This window comes from Fulvia fulva, chromosome 1 (assembly GCF_020509005.1).
Source record: "Fulvia fulva chromosome 1, complete sequence".
NCBI lineage: Eukaryota > Fungi > Ascomycota > Dothideomycetes > Mycosphaerellales > Mycosphaerellaceae > Fulvia > Fulvia fulva.
Genome location: NC_063012.1, coordinates 10,947,946 through 10,968,978, shown reverse-complemented (window position 1 = coordinate 10,968,978; position 21,033 = coordinate 10,947,946). Strand labels below are relative to the sequence as shown.

Sequence of the window (21,033 nt, the reverse complement as noted above, 5' to 3'; positions counted from 1 at the left end):
GCCATTGGGCAAGCCACGACCCTTCGCGTGATGGGCACAACGGGAGACCAGCGTATGTCACAGCTTCACCTACAGAGAACGTTCCCAGGAGCGCAAGTGATGTGGCCATGGCTTCCGTAAGTATGCGGCATTCTCTCACTTCACCTCTCGCCTGACAGCGAATGCATGTCACGCACACAACATCATGCTATCCATGTGAGTCCTTCATCTCCTCGCACCTTCGTGACCTCACCCATCTCACCTAACACCACCATGGCCGTTGACAGTTGTACGCTAAAGTGATGCTGAAAGTACCAGCATGCTCACTTTGTGTAACAGCTTAATCAAAAACAGCGGCAATCTCGGCCTGCAGCGTTTGCACCTTGTCACAACCTCACTTTGTTGTCTTATATCAAAGACAGCGCGAACATCACAGACACTGCTAGAAAAAACACAACACAACAAGTGGCTTTGTGCCGCTTCTTGTCACCAGCAGCACTTCTTCTCAGCTTGCTTCACGATCGACACAATCACCAACTGCAGCTCACGCCACTGCCGCCGCCATGACTAGATACCATTTCGCTGGCCCCGCCAGCAGTTCTTCGGCGCCCATCGACTTGTCAGAAGATGATGGTGATATCCAGATCCTCTTTGACCGCATCAATCTCAACGATGTCAAGGACACCATTGATCTCTCTGCGGACGATGATGACAACCTGCGCCAGCTCACTCCCGGTGAAGTTGGCAGGTTCCAGGTCAAGGCAAGATCCACTGCAGCTCCTCTCGGTGTCCCTCCAGGCTACCGCAAGCAGAACAGCGCAACGACACCAACTGGCGTTACAATTCGGCCTGGCACGAATGTCGAGCTAGATGACGGAGACTTCGCCCGTATCACGCAAGTCGTGAAACATCACTTTACCGGAGAGCTTCTCGCTAGAGGCATACTCCTGCGACGCACACGCCGTGTGAACAAGTTCTTCAAGAAAAGCCGCAACGAGCTTTCCGTCGTAATCCAGCTTCCCGACGACACGACCGACGATTCAAATCCTTCTCTTGACAGCTCCCTGATCGATGTTCCGCTTGCATCCATCATTCAGCTTCGCACAATCATTTTCACCAACATGACGTTCCCAGACCTCAGCTACCGCCATAGCGGCAGGGTTTACAAGAACAATGAACAAGTTGAGGATCAAGCAGAGCTGGTGGTCAGATGGAAGTACGTCGAGTACTACAGCCTTAAGGACCAGCGGGTCAAGGCTGGCACTATCATGCATCTGACCGAGACCGAGGCCGACATGAATAAGAGCACTTCAGATGTGGCAAAGTATCTCAAATGGCGCGAACAAGAAAGTCCCCAGAAGCTTCGCTCCTCAGCTTCGACAGCAGCAAAACCCCACTCCAAAAAGGCCACTACAGTTAAGAGCGAGCCGCCGACCGACGCCTTCGTCGATCTCACCATGGACGAGCCGGAGTCTAGTACAGCGAGAAAGCGGAACTTTGAAGCTATCTACGTTCCCAGCGATTCAGAAGAAGAGATCACCGAGGAGCAGCAGGAGACTATCATGCGCGAGATCAAGAAGCGTCGCAATCGAGACGGAGTCTTCACCAAGCGCAGTGAAAGCGTCTCTACCATCACAACATACACCGTCCGCAAAACAAAGTCCATCTCTGGACCCAGTTCCACTCGCGATCGTCACGACAGCCTATCGGGCTTGGCAGAAGAAGATAGCTACACTTTTGGTGACTTCTGTGCTGGAGCTGGCGGTATGAGTAGAAGTGCTGAGCAAGCAGGACTCAAGCACAGTTTCCTGCTTGATCACTGGGAGGACGCGTGTCGCACCTTAAGGCTCAACTTTCCCTGCGCCAGAGTCCTCGAGCAAGACATTTTCGCGTTCTGTACCGGTGGCAACTCAGCATCGTGGATGCGTGTGGATGTGATCCACATCAGCTTCCCATGTCAAACGTACTCGGCAGCGCACACCCGCCCGATCGGTACATGCCCCAACGACGATGCGAATGAGGCCACTGGCTACTCTGTTGGACCAATCCTCAAGCTCACCCGTCCTCGGGTCGTCACCTTCGAACAGACGGAGGGCCTATTCTCCCGTCATCCAGACTCCTTCGCGGCTCTCATCGAGCAATTGACCGCCATGAACTACAACGTCAGATGGAGAGTCCTTCAATGCGACCGCTACGGCAACGTGCAGCCAAGGAAGCGTCTTTTCGTCATCGCATCCTGGTAAGCTTGCTATCCCCCAACAAGTTAATACCTTTTACTGACAACCTCACAGCCCAGGCGCACCACTACCACCCTTCCCTCAACCAACCCACGGCGACGGCCCCGGCCTCCAACGCCCCGTCACCATCAAGAACCGTCTCGACATGGTGCGTCCTGGAATGGACTCGCACGACCAACACATGCGCAAACACGGCAACCGCAAGGGCGCGCCGTATAACCCCAACAAGCCATTGAAGCAGTGCATCACGACCGGTGGTGGCGAAGGCGACCTGCATCCAAATGGCGAGCGCACTTTCACTATGCGTGAGCTTGCCTGTCTCGCTGGCTTTCCCGCACATCACAAGTTCGCCTACAGCAAGGCGATGGATGTGATCAGACGCCAGATTGGTAATGCTGTGCCGAGTATGGTTGGCAAAGTTATCTTCGAGGAGATGGTCAAGAGCATGCGGGAGCATGATAAGGTGGTCGCTGCCTGGAAGCCAGAGTACATTGGGCTTGATTAGGTGGAACGAAGTGCTAGGACAGGATGAATAATTGGAGGAGCGAGTCGCTTGGAGCGGCTTCTCAGTGATGGACGCAGAGAAACTGGACTATCATGAATGCGTTTGGAACAGGCGCTCGTTTCGTGACATAGCCCTCGACAAATGCATTGCCACATCCCATGTGTTCTGATAGCCTACCAGCCGAGGCGGGTGCTGCCGTGAAACTGTAGTTCTATCTTCCAATGCAGCTATCGCCCATCCCCTCCATTTGGCATCCTCATCATGCATTCCCACAGTCCCGGATCTATGCAAAGTGGATATGGTGAAGTCCATCGACTCCATCCTTGCACAAAGATGTGTGGAGATCTGGAGCATGCAGATCATGTCCTGGGAGAGTCGCCCTAAATCGACTTCCCGATTTGCCCTCTTAGTCCTTGGCATTGCGACGGGAGCCTTCGTGTTGATGACGAGAAGGCGAGCTGTATACGAAGACACGACATTCTCCTTACTCTCAATCAATCAATCAATCTCTTCTTTCACACCCACTCCAGTGCGACATTCTTGCGCTCGTTGCACTGTCGCTCGCTCAGAATACACGGCAACCCCGCAGTTCCTCGTCGCTCGTCGCTCCGCTGTTCGCTCGTGCAACCGGTTCCAGTTGTTTGCGCTGAAACGCTCCTGACTGCGCCACCCTCTCCGCCGCTTCACCCCAGCAAGAGCGCAACATCGCGCCGGCCACTGAGGCCCACCTCACCCTACACACGCACTCTACCGCGATCATACCACCAACATGAAGCCTTCGACGCTCTTCGGCGCCGTGCTGGCAAGCACCGCCAATGCCGCCATCACCCTCGACCTCCAATCGCCCGACTCGATCAAGGCCGCGGCGAAGACGGCAGCAGAGGGAATGGTCAAATACTACAATGGAAACAAGCCGGGCTTCATCCCCGGTCTGCTGGGAGATCCATACTACTGGTGGGAGGCAGGCGCCATGTTTGGCGCGCTGGTCGATTATTGGTACTACACGGGCGACGACACATTCAACGACATCACAACACAAGCCCTGCTCTTCCAGGTCGGACCGGATGTCAACTACATGCCGCCCAACCAGTCCAAGTCGCTGGGTAACGACGACCAGGCCTTCTGGGGCATGGCAGCCATGTCGGCGGCAGAGGTCAACTACCCCAACCCGCCCGACGACGAACCACAATGGCTCGCGTTGGCACAGGCCGTCTTCAACTCTCAGGCTATCCGATGGGACAACACCTCATGCGGAGGAGGCCTGAAGTGGCAGATCTTCACCTTCAACAATGGGTACAACTACAAGAACTCCATTTCCAACGGTTGTTTCTTCAACTTGGCGGCGCGTCTGGGAGCCTACACCAACAACGCCACGTACTTTGATTGGGCGAACAGGATGTGGGACTGGGTTACTGACGTCGGCCTCATGAGCGACTCTTACCAGATTTTCGATGGTTCCGACGATAACTTGAACTGTTCCGAGTTCAACCATATTCAGTGGTCTTACAACGCTGGAGTCTTCCTCTACGGTGCAGCGCTCATGTGGAACAAGGTAAGAATGGCCGCATGCATTGAAACACTCACACACTAACAGGCCCCAGACCGAAGATGCCGAGCAAGCCAAGTGGGAAGGTCGTCTGAGAGGTCTCCTCGACACCACCACTCGCATCTTCTTCCAGAACAACGTCATGTACGAAGTAGCCTGCGAACCCTCCTCCAACTGCAACATCGATCAGCAATCCTTCAAGGCCTACTTGACCCGCTGGATGGCCGCCACCACGAAAGTCGTGCCATGGACCCACGACATCATCATGCCACTGATCCAACAATCCGCCCAAGCCTGCGCCAAGACCTGTAGCGGAAACTCACCAGTCGATCAAAGCGGAACTGCTTGCGGTACCAAGTGGACACAAGATACGTGGGACAACACCTTCGGAGTCGGACAACAGATGAACGCCCTCGAAGTCTTCCAATCGAACTTGATCGATGCCGTGGCAGGACCTCTCGGTAACGATACTGGAGGTACATCAAAGGGTGACCCATCCGCCGGCAGTGGCGGGGACAGAAGTCTCGCGCCACAAGCAGCCATCACTACCAGCGACCGCGCTGGTGCGGGTATCCTTACTGCTTTGGTGTTGGTCGGGCTTGTTGGAGGAGCTTGGTGGATGGTGGCATAAATGGAGTCTGGAACAGACGGGAACTGAAGGGAAAGAAACCCATGTACAGTATGCGGCGCCTCGAGGGCGAGTCAAGCATAACGAAGTTTGGCAAGACCGCGCAGCCACAGGACTCGGGGGTAATTACTCTGGTTACTGCATTTGGGCGTTGCGATGTCATTGAGGTGGGAATGGCCGTGCGGACACCGGAAAGAAAGTGATTGTGATCTTTTTGGGGTTTCTTGAGATGGAGTTGGTATGAGTTTGTTGTTGATACTACTGATGATATCAAGCATTCCTTCTTTTTGCAGTCCCCCTATCACCTTTTCGTTATATGCTGCACTCATTTCCTACTCTACGTCCAAAAGCACATTTGTCACTCACTTCGTTATAGGCAAAGGAAGTACCGAACCAAGCCCCCACAGCATTGTTACTTCTGGACAGTAAAAGGCAAGCTCTTGGCAAAACAATCGATACCGATCTAACAGCCGATGCTGATGTACACCATCAACGCGGTCCTCTTTGGTCGGTCTGCATGGATGGTGTTCACCGCATCTCACTTTGCCACGCTGCCAATGAGGCATGCGTGCAGGCTGTTGGATCAGTACTGATCGCTGATGGAAGCAGGGTTTTGATGGGCTATATACCTTGATTTGATGAGGGAAGTCAATGTTTACACTCAGGACAGAAGGGGATTAACGACGACCAGATAGCATTTGGTAATGTCTCAGCGACTGGGACTGAGTTGGTGATGCCGTGCGCATCTCCCGGACAGATCGTGTCTTCTGCCGCGCGGATTTACACACACTCCTTTGTGCTTCTTCACCAAGATGTCTTTAGATTCTTGGCGTACGCCGAACAAAGAGCGCATACAGGCTCAAGCATTGCCGGAAACGACAAAAACCGCTCTTTATCGCTTCCCACTTCGGTCGGCACAGCTTGCGCAGCAACATCATCGAAATCTGCATATTTAACCAGAAGGCAGAAGATGGCGGAGAATATGAAGATCTACGAAAAGAATGACAAAGGTCTCTGGGTGTGGACTGATCACACCTGCAAACAATACGACGAAGACGACTTTGATCCGGATACGAATCTTGAGTGGGCGGTACAATGGGTGATCTGGAGTTTCAAGGCTGCCTTGGGTGTGAGTATGCAATGGCCTTGACCAAGCTTGAGCTGACATATAGCAGTGGACTGGACTGTGTACATGGGTTGGCAAGTCCATCGATATCAGCGGCAGCCCGACCTTCGATACCATCTTGATATTGATGCCGTCCTTTCTGTTGCCGGTGGTCCATGGAGTGGTGGTCAGGCAACAGGGTGTCAACATGTCAGAAGGCAAAGCAGCGCAATTGGCACAATCGACTTTCTCGACTACATTGGAGAGTATGAGCTGGTTCTACGAAGTCGTCGCTGAGGCGTGGAAGCGTCCTGTTCAACTGCCACAGACGCCGTTGACGCCGCAGTTTTCACGGTCTCCAGGATCTCCAAGGTCGCCACGAACTCCACGGATGAAGAGACGGAGCGTCAGACAGTGAGGAAAATCTGAAGGAGCGCAACAACAGTCACCATGAGCGATTGCAAGGACAAAGCCAAGGTCGAGAGGCAGGATACAGGTCCGGTACCGATTCTGCAGCAAGCCAAGACACACTATGGATGTTACCAAGCTGCGGGGTCTCTCCACGCGTTCGTGACACGAGGGCTGAACCAAGATGTCGACTCAAGTGTTTCCACGTTCCTGGAACCCTTTACACTTTCTTCGTCGACATGGATCAGGACGATATGCTGGGTTGCCAGTGATGGCTGATCAAACGATTATTCAAGGATGCCAATGACGGCACTGGGAATGCTCACAACGACCATGCGATGCCGACCATCGACTACACCATCTCCCCTCACGATGCTTTCCTCGCCAGCTGGATCTGCTTCTCCCTCGCCATGGTCATCCTCCTCGTCCGGCTGGCAACACACTGGCACCAACACCGTCGCTTGAACGCCACTACCTGGATCGTTATCTCCTCGATTCTCGTCCTCCTCGCACGTACCATCTGTAACGCATTGATCCTCCGCTGGGCCACAGCTTTCAGTCCTACCTCTGGCACAACCCCCTCCATGGCTCGAGTCGGCAGTATTCTCACTCTTATATCCCGCGTCCTGGTCACGACGTATTACTGGCTGCAGAGTATTGAGCTCCTGCTATTTTATCGGGACATGATGGCGCACATCCCTTGGATTTGCAGGGTCATCAAGATGACTTGGTTAGTCTTGGCGGGTACATACACCGCCGTCGTGCTGGCTACCTTCCTCGAATGCCGCCCCATCACCCTCTACTGGTCCCTCACCCCCGGCTCAACCCACCCCTGCCGTCGCGCATACACCCAACTCCTCCTGCAATGCCTCTCCAACGCCCTCATCGACATTCTCCTCCTCACCATCTCCGCACCAATCCTCCAAGCCCAAGCCCGGGCCTTCCCCCGCAACCTCCAACTCGGCCTCCTCTACATCCTCGGCTTCTTCTGCATCATCGTAATCGGTGTGAAGATCCACTACATCTACCGGGACGGCAGCGTGCAGCATGCCAGGAGCTTCTGGGCGAGTATACAAGTGGTTGTGGCGACGTTCGTGGCGAATGCGCCGAGTATTTATGGTGGGGTGAGGAAGGAGAGGAGGAGGAGGAGTAGTGTTGCGGATCCGTTGGGGTTGGGGAGGGTTAGGACTGCGGAGAGTGGGGGGGAGATGGGAGTGGGGTTGGCGTTGGGGTTGGGGAGGGAGGTTAGTCCGGTGCTGGTGCTGGGTGGGGGGAAGGGTTGAGGTAGTACTTCGCACACTTTTGAGACTGGCACTGGTCTCAACTGTCGCCGATTTTAATGCGGGTCTCTGGTGTGCTGGATTTACTCTATAGTACCATACGCGGCACACTTGATCAGAGAATGAGGTCCCGCTCGACAGTATCTGGACCCTCTACTGCCGTGAGCCAAGCTTAGCACGCTCGTACCGGCCCTGGTTTCCAACCAGCACCTCCTTCCGCTTTGCCACATGCGGCCTGTCGTTGGAGAACAAAGGACATTTGGACGTCTCTTACGGATCAGCTATGCAAGAACAAAGAGGGGCAAGGAGCTGGAAGGAATTCAAGAGGTGGACGGAGCTCGTGGAGATATCAGATCTGGTGCTGGAGAGCTACAGCAGCCCGGGTATGACGAGCAGCAAGCCGAAAAGTCTGCGGTCCCAGTCAATGATACGGCTAGCAGCGATGCTGCTACTTCTATTGTACCAAGAGCAAGCCGGACCAGTACATTATACTGCCGTCATGGGATCAGATCGCCGAATGACTTCATTTAGCGGCTTCTGGATCTAGTCGACATCGAAGGCACACGCCGAGGTCGCGCACTTGAGTTAGCCAGTCGGCGACTGCGGGCTCATGATCTCCAACGGCATCCCATCTGCGGTTCCTACAATTAATCATCGTTGGACTGAAAGCTCCTTCCAAGTCACAAGCTACTGCTCAGTACTCACTAAACTGTTAGGATATTCCAAAAGATTGGAGAGCACTGAAGGCTGCAGTACATCCCGCACGCCACTACAAGGCTCGCCGTGAAGCCACACAAAAGCTGTCACATAGTTTACCAAGCGGCAGTGACACTTCCGTGACCTAGTCGTACAACACCAGAATCAAACAGACTCTCGCTGAGACTTCGACATGTTATACAAAGAAAGTCGGCTTACGGTGACCAGGGTCTGCAGGAACAATGAATGTTGAGACAAAGAAAGCGTGCACCAGATCCGGATGGATTGTATCACTGCGGCAATTCTTTTCCAATGTCGATATATGACATTTCCACACATGGAGTTCGTGCGAAGATACCTACCAGCATGGCTTCTACGGTCACGGTCACATTCGGAGCCACTGAATCCAGTTGTTTCGCTTGTGAGCAGTGTGAAGCCGACAGGCACAGCTGGAGTCGATCTGCAGAATTCTATCTCAGATCCTAGTGACCGCCAGAAAGATAACGACAACGTTATACCGCCCAAAGGGTCTCTCAGATCCGCCCAGAGGCCGACCTTGACACCGGAGCGGTATGTCCAGCTCTTGGTAGAGGCGGTGAAGAATGAAATCTTTCGCAAAGACTTGGCCAGAGATTTGGAGCTGGGTATGTGCCGTGTACAGCACATCTTCATCGATCTCTTCATTGACCATGGACAGCAATGTCACAGTTAGGCTCTGCACAACGCGACCGCGATATCCATCAAGCGGAGTACGAAGAACTGGCAGGGAGACAGATAGATGCTATCGCCCCATACCTGGAAAGACTATCACAGAAGGTTGTGGAGGATGATGAGGCAATACGTAACGAGACGAACGAGACAAAACGTCTACGGGCTCGGCTAAATCTCTGTGTGCTGGATCATGCACGTCTCCCCGGCAGGCTCATTCCGAGTACGCCATGGCTAGTCGACCAAAGCAGGCAGAGCAGCAGGATAGATGACCTTGCAGTAGGTGAGGAATTCTGTGCCCAGATAATGGAAGTTTGCCGTGGCAAGAGCCAGTTCCAAAAGGACCAGATCAAAACTCGTGAGCTTCGAAAGCAGGTTCTAGCTGCAAAACGTGGACCACGATCGGATTTACAACAGGCCTGTAGGATGTGGAGAGACAGCGAAGATACCCTTGCCATCAGGTGTGAGAATCAGATTCGGGCCGAGAAAGAAGTACTCATGAACATAGTCCGCCCTTTGCTATCTGTCCACGAGATCTCCACATCAGGTTGGCTGCATCCAACAACATCTTCCATGTCAAGCGGACAGGATCTCAGCCTCGTCAGCGCTAAACAGGCCTCCAAGTACGACAAAATTGGTAGCACGCGGGCGGATGATGATTGGAAGGCGGACAGGAGTACACAATGGCTGAACGTCCACAAGAGTAGGCGTGAACTCAATCGTCAGTTGCGTGGTCGAGTGAATCTGGCAGCAAACTACCCACTCGCATTAGCCGGATACCTGGCGACGTACAATGCCGGCACAGAGTCAGAGTTCAATAGAAAATATGCAGAACAGTATGGAAGCAGCTTCGAAGCTAGGCAAGCTGATTCACACGAACAGATCGAGATTTGGCGCGGGCGTCCAGGCGGAAAGATGTAGACAAATGCGGACAAAACAGAAGATGATTCGACATTGGGGCAGAGAGGTGGCAAGGGCACGCCAGAAGCAGTCATCTGAGTCAGAAATGTTTTGTGTCCCAGGAACTCCAGCGAGGCACAGCATCTCCATCGCGGCGGACACGCTAGAGGCTGACGAGCCTACAGCTCACCGGATTCGGCGGCAAGAGAACTCCAGGGAGGCCATGGAGGGGGATGCATTCAAAACGAAGTATTTCAGGCTGTGGCGATTGAACTGCAGAAAGGTGAGAAAGAAGCCATTGAATGCATTCAGGATAGCTAATCATCTGCAGGATGCAATGTATCGCCGATTTCTCAAGCTAGACGAACCTTTGCAGAGGTATGACCCGTGGCGAGCATGATGGAGATCAGGCGGTATCACTTATGCCCTTTTGGTCTACACTTTGAGGCCTTGGAATCCGCAGCAAGCCGTGGTAACAAGGTCTCTCACCGGCAGACATTAATAGGAGTGAACTCACCAATACATTCATGCTCGATCATACGCTGAGCGCTGAGCCTATGTACAGCATAATGTGTACAATCTGCCTTTGGCTCTCATCCATACTCAGTGCCATCACCGTCCCTGCCACGACTCGTCATACCAGTCTGTTCCGTCATGCAATATCAAGAGGCATTGCTGCCTCTATGCAGATATCTTCTGCTTCTTATCCCTTTCCTTGGTCTTTCCATAACTTACGACCAGACTCTTACGCTTGTGACCCGATGGCTGTCGGTCCTCGTCGCGAGCGATGCCAAAGTTTTCCAGCTCTGGTGCTAGCGCTGTCGGTGTCTGGATGACGCTATTCTTGCTGAGCTGCTTGATCGCAGTCATGGTGGTGCCCGGAGATTGCGTGGAAATGTCCGGCAGGTCATCGTCGTCTTCACTGAAGTCTTGGCTGTCGAATGCCTGGGCTGAGCCCGAGGCATTTGTCGCTTCAGTATGATCTTCGGAAGTACCCGTGGAGATCTGCACACCTGCTGTGGTTGGCATTGTAGTCTCGTTGTTGTCGAACGCTGCTCCCTGTTCCTCGTCCTCATCTTTTGGGCTGAGGTGGCCACTGACCCCCTGTTTTGACTGATTGATGACTTCAGAAGCCCCACTCGAACGACCCCCACGACGGTCATGTGCAGACGCCGTCTGCTTGCCATCACTTGATCCGTTCTGGTTAGAAGCCTTCGAAGATTGCTGCGCAGTACTAGAAGCCTGCGTCCGAGTGCTCTGCTCGATGCGGTCGCAAAGCTCTTCGTAGATCTTCATGACACCGCGACCAAGCGCATTGTCCATCTGAATGAAGGCAGCTTCCTCCTTCACGCCTCTGATCCACTCTTCCTGCTTCTCGTTCATAGCCTTCGGTGTCTTGCACTGGTACCGTGGCAGCGCATCCTGCTTAGTAACCGCGCTCGGGTCGTCAAGATTCAATCTCGCGAGATCCGTCACATCGCGGAAATGGTCCTGAGTAAGCCATTGGACTCGCTCGGCTTGATGCGATGACTGGAACGCTCGAGCCCTCTCCTGCATCCCCCTCGCCCACCGAGTGGCGTTTCCAGCCGCTTTGATGTTTTTCGAAGCTTTGGCCCTAGAGCAATTGAGGTCGTCGCAGGTGATAGCAAGCATATCAATTCCCTGTTGGTAGCGATCCTGGATTTGCGGCATTGGGCCAGGGATTCTGGGTGGTGTTGCTTTCTGTTTGACGGGCAGTCCGGGTCCCGATGAAGAAGCTACCAACATTCGCTCAACAATTCTGCGAGATTGACGCATCGGCTCAAGCTCTACTTGACCTCGAAGCCAGTCGGGCGAGAGACCTTGATCTGATCCGAAGTGAATCTTGAGCTGTGGTACCTAGGCTGGCTCGATCGCTAAGAGAATGTTTTGACGACATGAGGCATCCTGCAGCTCTCGGAGAACACCTCAACCACATTCCGGGTATCGACCTATCGAACCCGATTGGATTCCACTCCCTCTTGCAGTAGCTCGGCAGAAGAGTATTGGCCCTCAGTAACTGGAGAATACTCGTGACTAGCAAGTGCTCGTGATTCTTGGGATCAGCATCAGCATGAAGTTGCTCTGCCTTCTGCCGAACGCACTACTTGCAAGTGTGGCCTTCTTTTGCACAAGTCCTGACCTTGGCCTTTGTCACGACGGCCATTGACTTTGGGATCAGGAGTCTTGTGGATCCTGAGCATATCTGACAGGTCAACTCGACCATGTCAAAGCCATCAAGATGAGAGAGATTGTATCCGGAGGCTCGCCTCGCATCGCGCACTGCGAGACTCTTCTCTGATTGCATGGCCTTGTCAATGACGTCCGAGACAAGGATGAGGGTGCATTTCTTGTCCTCGTCGGTGATGATCTTGTTCACGCCTCGTGCAGAGTAGTTTGACTGTGGGTCCGAGATCTGACGGTCGCAGAATGTCGAGTATGCGCTAATGAGGGCTGGGATCGTGTCGTTGCGAAGGCTATGGGTGCTTCGAGGATGGTGCCGATGGGAGTGTGAGTGTTCGTGTGAGGTAGAGAGATGATGTGCAGGCTCGAGCCTGAGGTGGTCCTCGTCAAGAGGCACACCTCGTACATTGCGATTGTCGCCTGCCATGATCTGCGATGATGTACAGGTTTTGTGCCAAAACGCGATGTCGGACTTGGTGGTGGGACGAGTTACGATTGAGAAGGATTGGACCCTAGGTAATGCAGCAGCTGTAGCGGAGTGGTGGTTGTTGCACACGAGAACCTCGTTCAGCAGCAATTTAAGGGACCACGACGCGAGAGTTCGAGCTTCTGAACGCCAAGCATTAAAAACGCCCAAGCTTCGACTCAGGCGACTTCACTGATGCTCCACAGCGTTCACTCTCCATTCACCAACTTACTAAAGCCGTTAGTTGAGACGACCAGCCCATACTCACACGGCAAACCCTAACCTGCTAGTGCGTCAGGGCGATACTCTGGCGGCACATCCCAACGCTTTCCATTAAGAAGGGATCTCGCGTCCAAGTACAGCCGCCACCAGTGCAGATCCTTATCATAGACTTCCTCTTCGTACTCCCAGTGCGAGTACGGACTCCAATCGGATTCGTCGTCATTCATTAAAGCCGAGCGCTGCAGTAGTCCTGTACAGTTCGCGCGATACCGTTCGTTAGTCGCTGTGTGTGTACACGCCTGAGCTGGAATCAAGGCTTGTGCGACAACTTACGCTGCTGAGAAATCTTTGTGTAGTCCACAAAATGGAGTTCCTGTCTCCAAGCGGACCGCAGTGGGAGCTAAAGTATGCCAAGTCCAGGGTCCACGCACAAGCTTGGGGTGAATGCCCCATGGCTCGCAGCTAGGGTTGTCTGGCCGCGGTGGATTGGACTTTGACCTTGCTGGCTATGGGTCGGCTGTGGCCACAGGATGGATGGCTATCGATGGATCTACTGCCTTAGGCAATAAGAATGTCGTGTCTAGCTCTCTTGGACCGGTCTTAAAAGCACTAGATACGTGCTATGATGACATTTAATCGCTATACGATGCGTTGTTGCGCAGTATCGCACTTATGTCGTCGTCGCTAGGTCACTTTGCGATTCCAGAGTTATGGCCGTTGTGGCCGAAGCTCCAGCCAGGCCACGGCCACAGAGCAAACGGCCAGTCTGGCAATGTGGCCGGCAATCCTACTCGCAGCTCTCTACTCCCGTCGCTCCTCGACTCTTGTGTCACATCCAATCCTCCAGTTGAAACCCCCCCCCCCCAGGGCCTCTTCCCGCACGCCACAAGCGCCAAGGGCTCCCTGCACATGCTTGACACTCTTAGCTCAGAACATCAAGTCCCAACACAACACAACACCCCACGTCTCCACGACCCATCACCTAACAACCCACAATCTCCCCATCCCTCTACTATCTACAAGCCCGATCCCTCCTGTCCCTCTACCAAACCCCTCTCCTTCTCCCTCGGGACACACGACACACCACAAAGCATCTAGTATCTCAAAGCCGCCCTCGCAACACAAAATAAAGCAACCCACGACCCACCATCCCAACCTCCCTCCCCTCCGTCTTCCATCTCCCCTCCGTCTTCCCAATCCATGACCTTCCCACAACATCGAAAGCAAACCTACCAATATCTCACCCCTCAACATGCCTCCCACAGCCGAACCCACCACAAAACGCCCCATGACCACGGACGCTGTCAGACAATGGCGCCTGCCTGGAGTATAGGAAATCCCCTTCTTTGCCGGCAAGGTGGTAGCGGTGCGATAGGGGTGTCACCAGCATCGACCTGCTTCTTCATGAGACTTCTGACTTTGAAAGTGTCATGGTAGTTAGTGCTCTTTGTTATATCGCAAGTGAGCGAGTGAGCAACTCCAGAGGTCACACGATGGGTACCAGATCCGTACATCAACATCCCAACCCGCTATAGTCCACGGTCTCTATTCTGTCCTAAAGGTCCCAGGCGGGATGCTCTTAAGTACTTCATACACCTCCTAATACTACAACCACACACCTCTATCCCGCCGATTAACCAGCATACAATTCTAAGTCCTGATGACCCTATACCATCATAAACATCAATACCAGTATTACCCCATCCCATCCTATTCCCTCCCCGTCCTTTGCCCCCCATTCCTCCTGACCTCCTGCCGCAGCATTATAAACGCAACCTTCGAAAACGGAGATCCACTCTTCACAGGTCGCGCCGGAGGATCATTCTACGATCCAAAGGGATGGAAGACAACTTTCTCGGGCAAATTTCTACTCGAGAAGCCCAGATGGGCTGTGAAGTCTCCCTGTGGCAGGACCCAGTTCTGGCGCTTGATGTCCCAGTAGCTGAGATCTTTCCTGGTCAGGTTGAACTCCACTTGGGTGCTCTTGTTGTCGTTCTCTGTGCCCAGATCAAGCTTTTCGAAGCCTCGCAGAACCTTGACTGGCATGTCAATCATTTGGCCATCGGCATCCCTGACTGTCTTTGGATAGCTGAGATACAATTGCACGACAGTGGCTCCAGTGACGGTTCCTGTGTTGGTGAGTGTTGCTTGGATGGTGGCCAGAGTGGTGTAAAGATCCGGATTGCCGCCTTCGCCGCCGCCTGCTGCCGATGAAGCATGTGGGACCTTTGGGTTGTATGGAAGCGCTGGTGCACCTTTGGGCTTGCCGTCCGAAGCAGAGTCGATGTATGGGTAGATGTACTTTTTCAGCTGCTTGAACCCAACAGGCCAAACGGCGTCTTTCGCATCCGGCGTCTTCGGGTTCAGCAGAGGCGGATCGACTGTCTCGAGACGGGGAGCAGGAATATCGCTCTGCGTGGGATGTGTCGCCACCTTGGGCGATGAAAGTTGGAACTTTGTGAATGATAGTCCAAAGCCGAACTCGTATCGTGGCTCAATATCATGCTTATCGAAGTAGCGATAGTCGATATAGAGGCCTTCAGTGAAGTTCTGCTGTGGGACAACCTGGTTAGGGAACGTCAAGATCTTGCTCGTCGGGCCATAATCATCTTCCTTCTTCGCCATTGTGTACGGGAGCTTTCCGGATGGATTGACTTCGCCAAATATAACATCTGCCAAAGCGTTCCCAGATTCTTGTCCAGGTAGATGTGCGATGAGCACTGCCTTGACACCTGGCATATCGATCCAATGCTCTAGCATTGTGGGGCCGACAGTGTGCAGTACCACGATAGTGTTTGCAGCCGATCCTGAGTTTCGCTGGTCATTGCCACACTTTCTAGCGACCTCGGCGATCAGTGTGTCGCCTTGCTTCTGGATCTTCAAATCAGGTCGATCGCCCTTGACCTTGCCCCAGCTGATGAATCCTTCACCAGCATCAGAGTTGGCAAAAACGATGCAAAGGTCCTGTTTTTCTGCGATTCCGCCAGCATACTTAGCGGCTTGCTTCTTGTGAGTCGTAACGTTGACAGCTGAATGGTCGAAAGTGGCATTGAGCGCATCAAAGGGTGCCACCAGGTATGGAAAGTTCGAGGCTCCAGATCCCCAGCCACTGGCGAGAGTATACTCGTTGCAGCCACGGTCTTCGCAAGCGTTGGCTCCTCGTGGGTTTGCAAAGGCGTCTTCACCGAAGATTCCAATCTGGATCTTCTCTCCGGATACCTTGCCCTGCCTGGTACTCTTGACATTACCCCCCGACGTAGTGATTGGCAGAACATTCTCATCGTTCTTCACCATAACGATGCCTTCGGCTGCAATTCTTCGCGCAAGCTCGTTGTGGTCACCACCTTGCTTAGTCTGCCTCACAGGCACAAACTTGTTGACAATGCCAGTCTCCTCGTTGTCAGGTGAGCCAGGATGCAGCTTGCCCTCCTCCTCGTTAGTCCAGCTCGAGAAAGTCGCAGAACTGCTGAGGGTATATCTGGGCCAAGCCTGAGCATCATCTTGACCGAGCTGATACCAAGCAGCCACGATCCGCAGCACTGCATCGTCCAATCTGTCCACCGGGACTGAACCGTTCAGTACAGCTTTCGTCAACTGCCCACCCCACAAAGTCTCACCATCTTGCCATCTAAGGCCATCGCCGGGCATAGACATGTCCAGACCTGCCAACGCAGAGGCAACGCCAGATCTCTGTGCCAGCCAGTCGCTTTGTATGAAACCTTGGAAGCCCATCTCGTCTTTCAGAATTCCGTTCATGAGCTTGGAGTTCTGACAAGCATAGCTGTTATTGACCTGGTTATAACTGCACATGACAGAGCCGACGCCTGCACGGATGGACTCTGCGAACGGCCATGCATACAGCTCGTGCAGTGTCCGATCGTCGATGTTCGAGGAGATCGCATTTGGTGTTCCCCACTCCCATGATTGTCGGAAGTGTTCCTGCTCGTTGCCGACAAAGTGCTTTGCGGTTGCAATGACCCCATTTGACTGTATGCCTCGAATCGTCTGCGCTGCGCCAATCGCCTGTAAGACAGGGTCTGACCCATAGCCCTCCCAATTACGACCACCTGCAGGCAGTCTGCCAAGAGCGCCCATCGATGGTCCGAGCAGGACATTGATGCCTTTCATCTTCGCCTCGAACCCGTGTGCTTTGCCCCGCTCGTACATGAGATCCTTGTTCCATGTTGCACCTACAGTGATAGCGGCAGGGAATGAAGTCGCATTGTCCACAAACCTCAATCCCAGTGGTCCGTCCTGCAAGCACAGACTCGGGAAGTTAAGTCGATCAACGGGGCCAGTGTTGCCAACACATGGACCCATCTGCCAGCCAGTTCCTGTTGTGATGTTGACCTTCTCCGCCAGCGTCATCTGCTTGACCAGCTTCGCGGCTTTCTCGTAGCTCTTCTGCCATTGCTCGACCGTGCCTCCTTTGGGTGTGGGGTACCATGCTTCACTCTGGCCATCCTCAGGCATGCCGCCGACTTTGTAGACCCATAGGCCACCGGCACTGAGGAGCAGCATCAAGGTGGCGCAGAACAGTAGTGCCAGGAAGCAGAAGAATCTGCTTGGTAGCCACCATCGTCCCTGCCGCTTTGTGTGGTTCAACCATGCGAATTGTTTCTTCTGCTTGTCGAAGAGACTAGGCAATGGCTGGCGCGCATCGTCTGTGTATCGTCGCTGCTTGCTCTTGAGGGGGTCCAGCTCTGCGATATCTGAAAGATTGTCATCGTCGTCGTCGAAGGATTCGCGTTTGACTAGGGGTGTATCGGCGTAGTCAAGCTCGTAGTCGTCAGGCGACGTGAGAGGCATTGCCGTGTTGTTCGAGGCCGCCCATGAGCCTGACTCGGGTGCTGTTGATGAGTGGCGCGTATGTCCCGACGCTCTTCTCCCTGACAGGGAGGAACGCGGGTATGCTATGTGAGAAGACAGCTTGAAGTGTCGTTATGGAAGAAGATGAAGGAAAGTCTGTATGTAGGCTGCCGTGTACTTGCTCTTTGCGCGCTCGCGGATGTATCAGGCGGTCAAGTCGGGTGTGACGACCTCGTCCCAGCGCATCGCTACTGCCTCTTGCCGCTTGATTGAGGCTCAAGTTTGGAAGGGACGCTGACGTTCAAGCATTGCCCCTGATCGTGCAGGCGGATCGTCGTGCCGCCAGCCGAAGAGATGAGAGAGCCGCACTTTCCCACACCTCCATCTCTGTGACATGCACACCAACAACATCATCCCCAGAGGACTCACCTGTCTGATGTCTCCATTGTAGCATCATATCACTGGGCGATACCACGCGAGTCTGTCAGCGAGGAGCAACTTTGCAAGACACGCATTTCTTAACCACGACGCGTACGGCCGAACGCGTCCAGTGAGGTACATAGATGGAGATATGCCCATGATGTCAATACCATTCCCAATCTCCCCTGTGACTCAACTGACACTCAGATCCCATCATGACCATGGCCACCAACGACATCGCTGCTAAAATGCGCAAGACCACCGACGATTTCCTCTACCCGTGGAACGGCGACTGGATTCACTCAGCAGAACCAAATCTCGCCACTAGAGCTCCCGAATGCCGGCGCATCATGATGCCTGCATCCGTCGCCGCACCTGCGAGAAGCTGCGAGAAGCCAAGATCGGTGGGCTGACTGCTTCAAGAATGTTGCCTCTCTGGTCACAAACGGCAAAGTACGCTCAATACATATTCATACACTCAGACAAGCACTGAGAACATCTAGATGACAATCCACGATTACCTCGCTGTCCCCGACTCCCTACGCGCAGTGTGCCGTTCCTCAACGTCCGCCACGACCCCGGCCGGCCCGCTGAACAATGAATACGTCTGGTTCCTAACTCTCACCCCATCCGGGCACAAGATCACACCTCATCGAAGAATTCCTTGACAGCAAAGCCACCTCCGACTTTCGGACTACGCTTCGTGAGTCTGGACACCTCAAGCATTAATTTTCTACCTTTCGACGGTCTTTTCTGTCAAACCAGAACAACTCATCACGCATCGCCGGTTCCATCCCAATACCGAAAGCCTGGACCTGCCCATCTTCCCCGATCCGACTCTGAGCCTTCCGTTTCTCGAACCCATCGCACTCCTTCTCACCCAGACCCAACGCTCGGTCCAAAAGCCACAACTGCAGTGATGCTAACCTCTCTCCAGCCCCAAAGCCATTCGACAAGAAACTCGTCCCGAACTTTATCGATGGACACAAAAGCACCCTCGACCCACCGCCTACCAACCCGCCCGGGTGGTAGACGATACGGTGCCCTTTGTACGATGCTACGAACCATCCGAGAGCGTACAGCAGGTGGCCTCCGTCGAAGATAGCTTCGCTCACGCCTGTGGGCGGACAGATCATACGAGGGCTAAAGCATCCCTTCGTAATCTCCACCGTGATAGGATTGAGATCTGATCGGCTGAGCAGAGCCTTGAGCCACTTCACATAATCATCCCCAGTGGAGATCATATATCCTGCGCCCGAAACAGGTCTGAGATCCATCGGCTCTTCAGCACGAAACTCTCCATCCCCGAAATCCTCATGGTGAGGCAACTTACTCCAGGTATACCCCTTCGCCATCCTCCCCTCCTGGCCTCTAGCGACGACCTCATCATACCCGCCAAACGTACTCCCCATCCCAAGCGGCTCCCAGATCCACTCTCGCAGAACATCAACCAAAGGCCGTCCAGTCACCACCTCAAGCGCATGACTCGCAGCGACATACCCCGTATTACAGTACTCAAACTCCATCCTCAACTCCGTATGTACCGGCAGATTCCGCAGGTTGCGCACGACATCACGAGGCGTGTAAGCCTCCTCACGCCCATACGCCAATTCATGTCGAGCCATTCCAGAGCGCATGGAGAGGACATCTTCGAGCGTGACACGCTCAGTAGAGAAGGGATTGGGGAGGACGGAGTCATCACGAATGATCTTACTCAAAGAGGTGCTAAAGGAGATCTTCTCATGGTCTGGCTTGCGCTTGTTGGCGTTGGAGTTGATGTAGAGGGCCCGGGCGGTGGTGAGGAAAGCTTTGGTTGTGCTGGCGGAGTAGTGCAGGGTGATGTTTGCATCAATATCGCGTCCGGTGGAGAGATCTGCGAGGCCGTAGCCTTTACTCCAAATGGTTTTGCCATGGACGAGGGAGAAGCTTGCGCCGGGAAGTTTGTGTTTGTCGAGTTGGTGTTGGACTAGGGCGTCGAAGTCGGGTCGTGAGTTGGATGTGGCAGAGTCGGACACTGGTTCTGGTTCTGGCATAGTGTTTCTTGTCATTCTATTCTCGACTTGGACATTACTTCGACACGAAATTGGTCGAAGCGAAATGGGAAGCCATCTTCTTATCAAGACTGCGCGAAGGCAGCAGCTGAAGAACGATCCACAACGGCTTGCAGATCAGGATCGGGATTCGCGATCGAGCGAAGCTGGAACTCCACATTGTGTGCTTCTTGCATCAGGCAGACGGTCTCTTTTGAGCTGTTCCACCGGACTTGCCAACCTGAGAAACGATGCATATCTGACGAGTCGACGAGGATTGTGCAAATAACCTCGCTCCACGGGTATCAGAGGGCTTCTTGTACAAACCCTGTGGCAAAGGGCGACGGATCCATCTCAGCCAGCTACAGCTGTAGGGCGATGGACAACACTCATACCTCTACCACGGCTAAGCGATCTTGTTCTAGTGGCTGCGTCTATCACTTGCGCCACAAATGACGCTCGCCAGTGAGCTGAGTATGTCGTGTAACCATCCCTTCGGACTGCTCGACAAAACATAAGAAAGCCGGCAATGCTCGGCATGCACAACGATTGAAGCCACACTCACCATACTTTTGCGAGATATTCAGCGATTGGGGATCAACGTCTTCTTCCTCGGACAATGAGCAGGACGATGGACGGGGAGTAGCACCGGCTGTCCCGCGAAGTTATCGCCCAGCTTCACTGAGGCAGGTATGGCCGAGAGAAGTGCACCGGCGAAGATTTATACAGCGCGAGTTCGGACTCTTGGAACTGAATGCAACCACTGGCAAGGATGTCCACATCACCCTGCGGGAATTCAAGTCTTTCTCTGACTGTCCATCTTACGAAGCGGTATCTTGGTGTTGGGGCGTTGCCACGGCCGTCGGCGGGCTATATGTGGACAGCTACGACA

The 21,033-nt window shown here is 53.7% G+C and overlaps 9 protein-coding genes across 9 annotated transcripts; 6 read left to right on the top strand and 3 right to left on the bottom strand.

Moving 5' to 3' along the window:
* Window positions 1-542: 542 nt before the first annotated feature.
* CLAFUR5_02253 (Modification methylase HphIA) lies at window positions 543-2,721 on the top strand (the record flags this gene model as incomplete). Its single annotated transcript, XM_047901401.1, has 2 exons — window positions 543-2,218; window positions 2,271-2,721. The coding sequence occupies 2 exons, from the start codon at window positions 543-545 to the stop codon at window positions 2,719-2,721; spliced, it is 2,127 nt and encodes a 708-aa protein (XP_047755296.1).
* A 769-nt stretch (window positions 2,722-3,490) lies between these two features.
* CLAFUR5_02252 (Mannan endo-1,6-alpha-mannosidase DCW1) lies at window positions 3,491-4,898 on the top strand (the record flags this gene model as incomplete). The annotated part of the gene is made up of 2 exons (XM_047901400.1): window positions 3,491-4,273; window positions 4,323-4,898. The coding sequence occupies 2 exons, from the start codon at window positions 3,491-3,493 to the stop codon at window positions 4,896-4,898; spliced, it is 1,359 nt and encodes a 452-aa protein (XP_047755297.1).
* Window positions 4,899-5,628: 730 nt separating this feature from the next.
* On the top strand, window positions 5,629-6,418 carry CLAFUR5_02251 (uncharacterized protein; the record flags this gene model as incomplete). Its single annotated transcript, XM_047901399.1, has 2 exons — window positions 5,629-6,024; window positions 6,071-6,418. 2 exons carry the CDS (start codon window positions 5,629-5,631, stop codon window positions 6,416-6,418), a joined length of 744 nt encoding a protein of 247 aa, XP_047755294.1.
* Window positions 6,419-6,818: 400 nt separating this feature from the next.
* Window positions 6,819-7,691, top strand: CLAFUR5_02250 (uncharacterized protein; the record flags this gene model as incomplete). Its single annotated transcript, XM_047901398.1, has 1 exon — window positions 6,819-7,691. One exon carries the CDS (start codon window positions 6,819-6,821, stop codon window positions 7,689-7,691), a length of 873 nt encoding a protein of 290 aa, XP_047755295.1.
* Window positions 7,692-8,664: 973 nt separating this feature from the next.
* CLAFUR5_02249 (uncharacterized protein) lies at window positions 8,665-10,013 on the top strand (the record flags this gene model as incomplete). Its single annotated transcript, XM_047901397.1, has 2 exons — window positions 8,665-9,028; window positions 9,082-10,013. The coding sequence occupies 2 exons, from the start codon at window positions 8,665-8,667 to the stop codon at window positions 10,011-10,013; spliced, it is 1,296 nt and encodes a 431-aa protein (XP_047756494.1).
* A 660-nt stretch (window positions 10,014-10,673) lies between these two features.
* Window positions 10,674-11,684, bottom strand: CLAFUR5_02248 (uncharacterized protein; the record flags this gene model as incomplete). The annotated part of the gene is made up of 1 exon (XM_047901396.1): window positions 10,674-11,684. One exon carries the CDS (start codon window positions 11,682-11,684, stop codon window positions 10,674-10,676), a length of 1,011 nt encoding a protein of 336 aa, XP_047756493.1.
* Window positions 11,685-14,706: 3,022 nt separating this feature from the next.
* Window positions 14,707-17,691, bottom strand: CLAFUR5_02247 (putative beta-glucosidase E; the record flags this gene model as incomplete). The annotated part of the gene is made up of 1 exon (XM_047901395.1): window positions 14,707-17,691. The coding sequence occupies one exon, from the start codon at window positions 17,689-17,691 to the stop codon at window positions 14,707-14,709; it is 2,985 nt and encodes a 994-aa protein (XP_047756471.1).
* Window positions 17,692-18,326: 635 nt separating this feature from the next.
* CLAFUR5_02246 (uncharacterized protein) lies at window positions 18,327-18,779 on the top strand (the record flags this gene model as incomplete). Its single annotated transcript, XM_047901394.1, has 2 exons — window positions 18,327-18,515; window positions 18,615-18,779. The coding sequence occupies 2 exons, from the start codon at window positions 18,327-18,329 to the stop codon at window positions 18,777-18,779; spliced, it is 354 nt and encodes a 117-aa protein (XP_047756470.1).
* Window positions 18,780-18,836: 57 nt separating this feature from the next.
* CLAFUR5_02245 (uncharacterized protein) lies at window positions 18,837-20,159 on the bottom strand (the record flags this gene model as incomplete). The annotated part of the gene is made up of 1 exon (XM_047901393.1): window positions 18,837-20,159. One exon carries the CDS (start codon window positions 20,157-20,159, stop codon window positions 18,837-18,839), a length of 1,323 nt encoding a protein of 440 aa, XP_047756495.1.
* Between the last annotated feature and the right edge of the window lie 874 nt (window positions 20,160-21,033).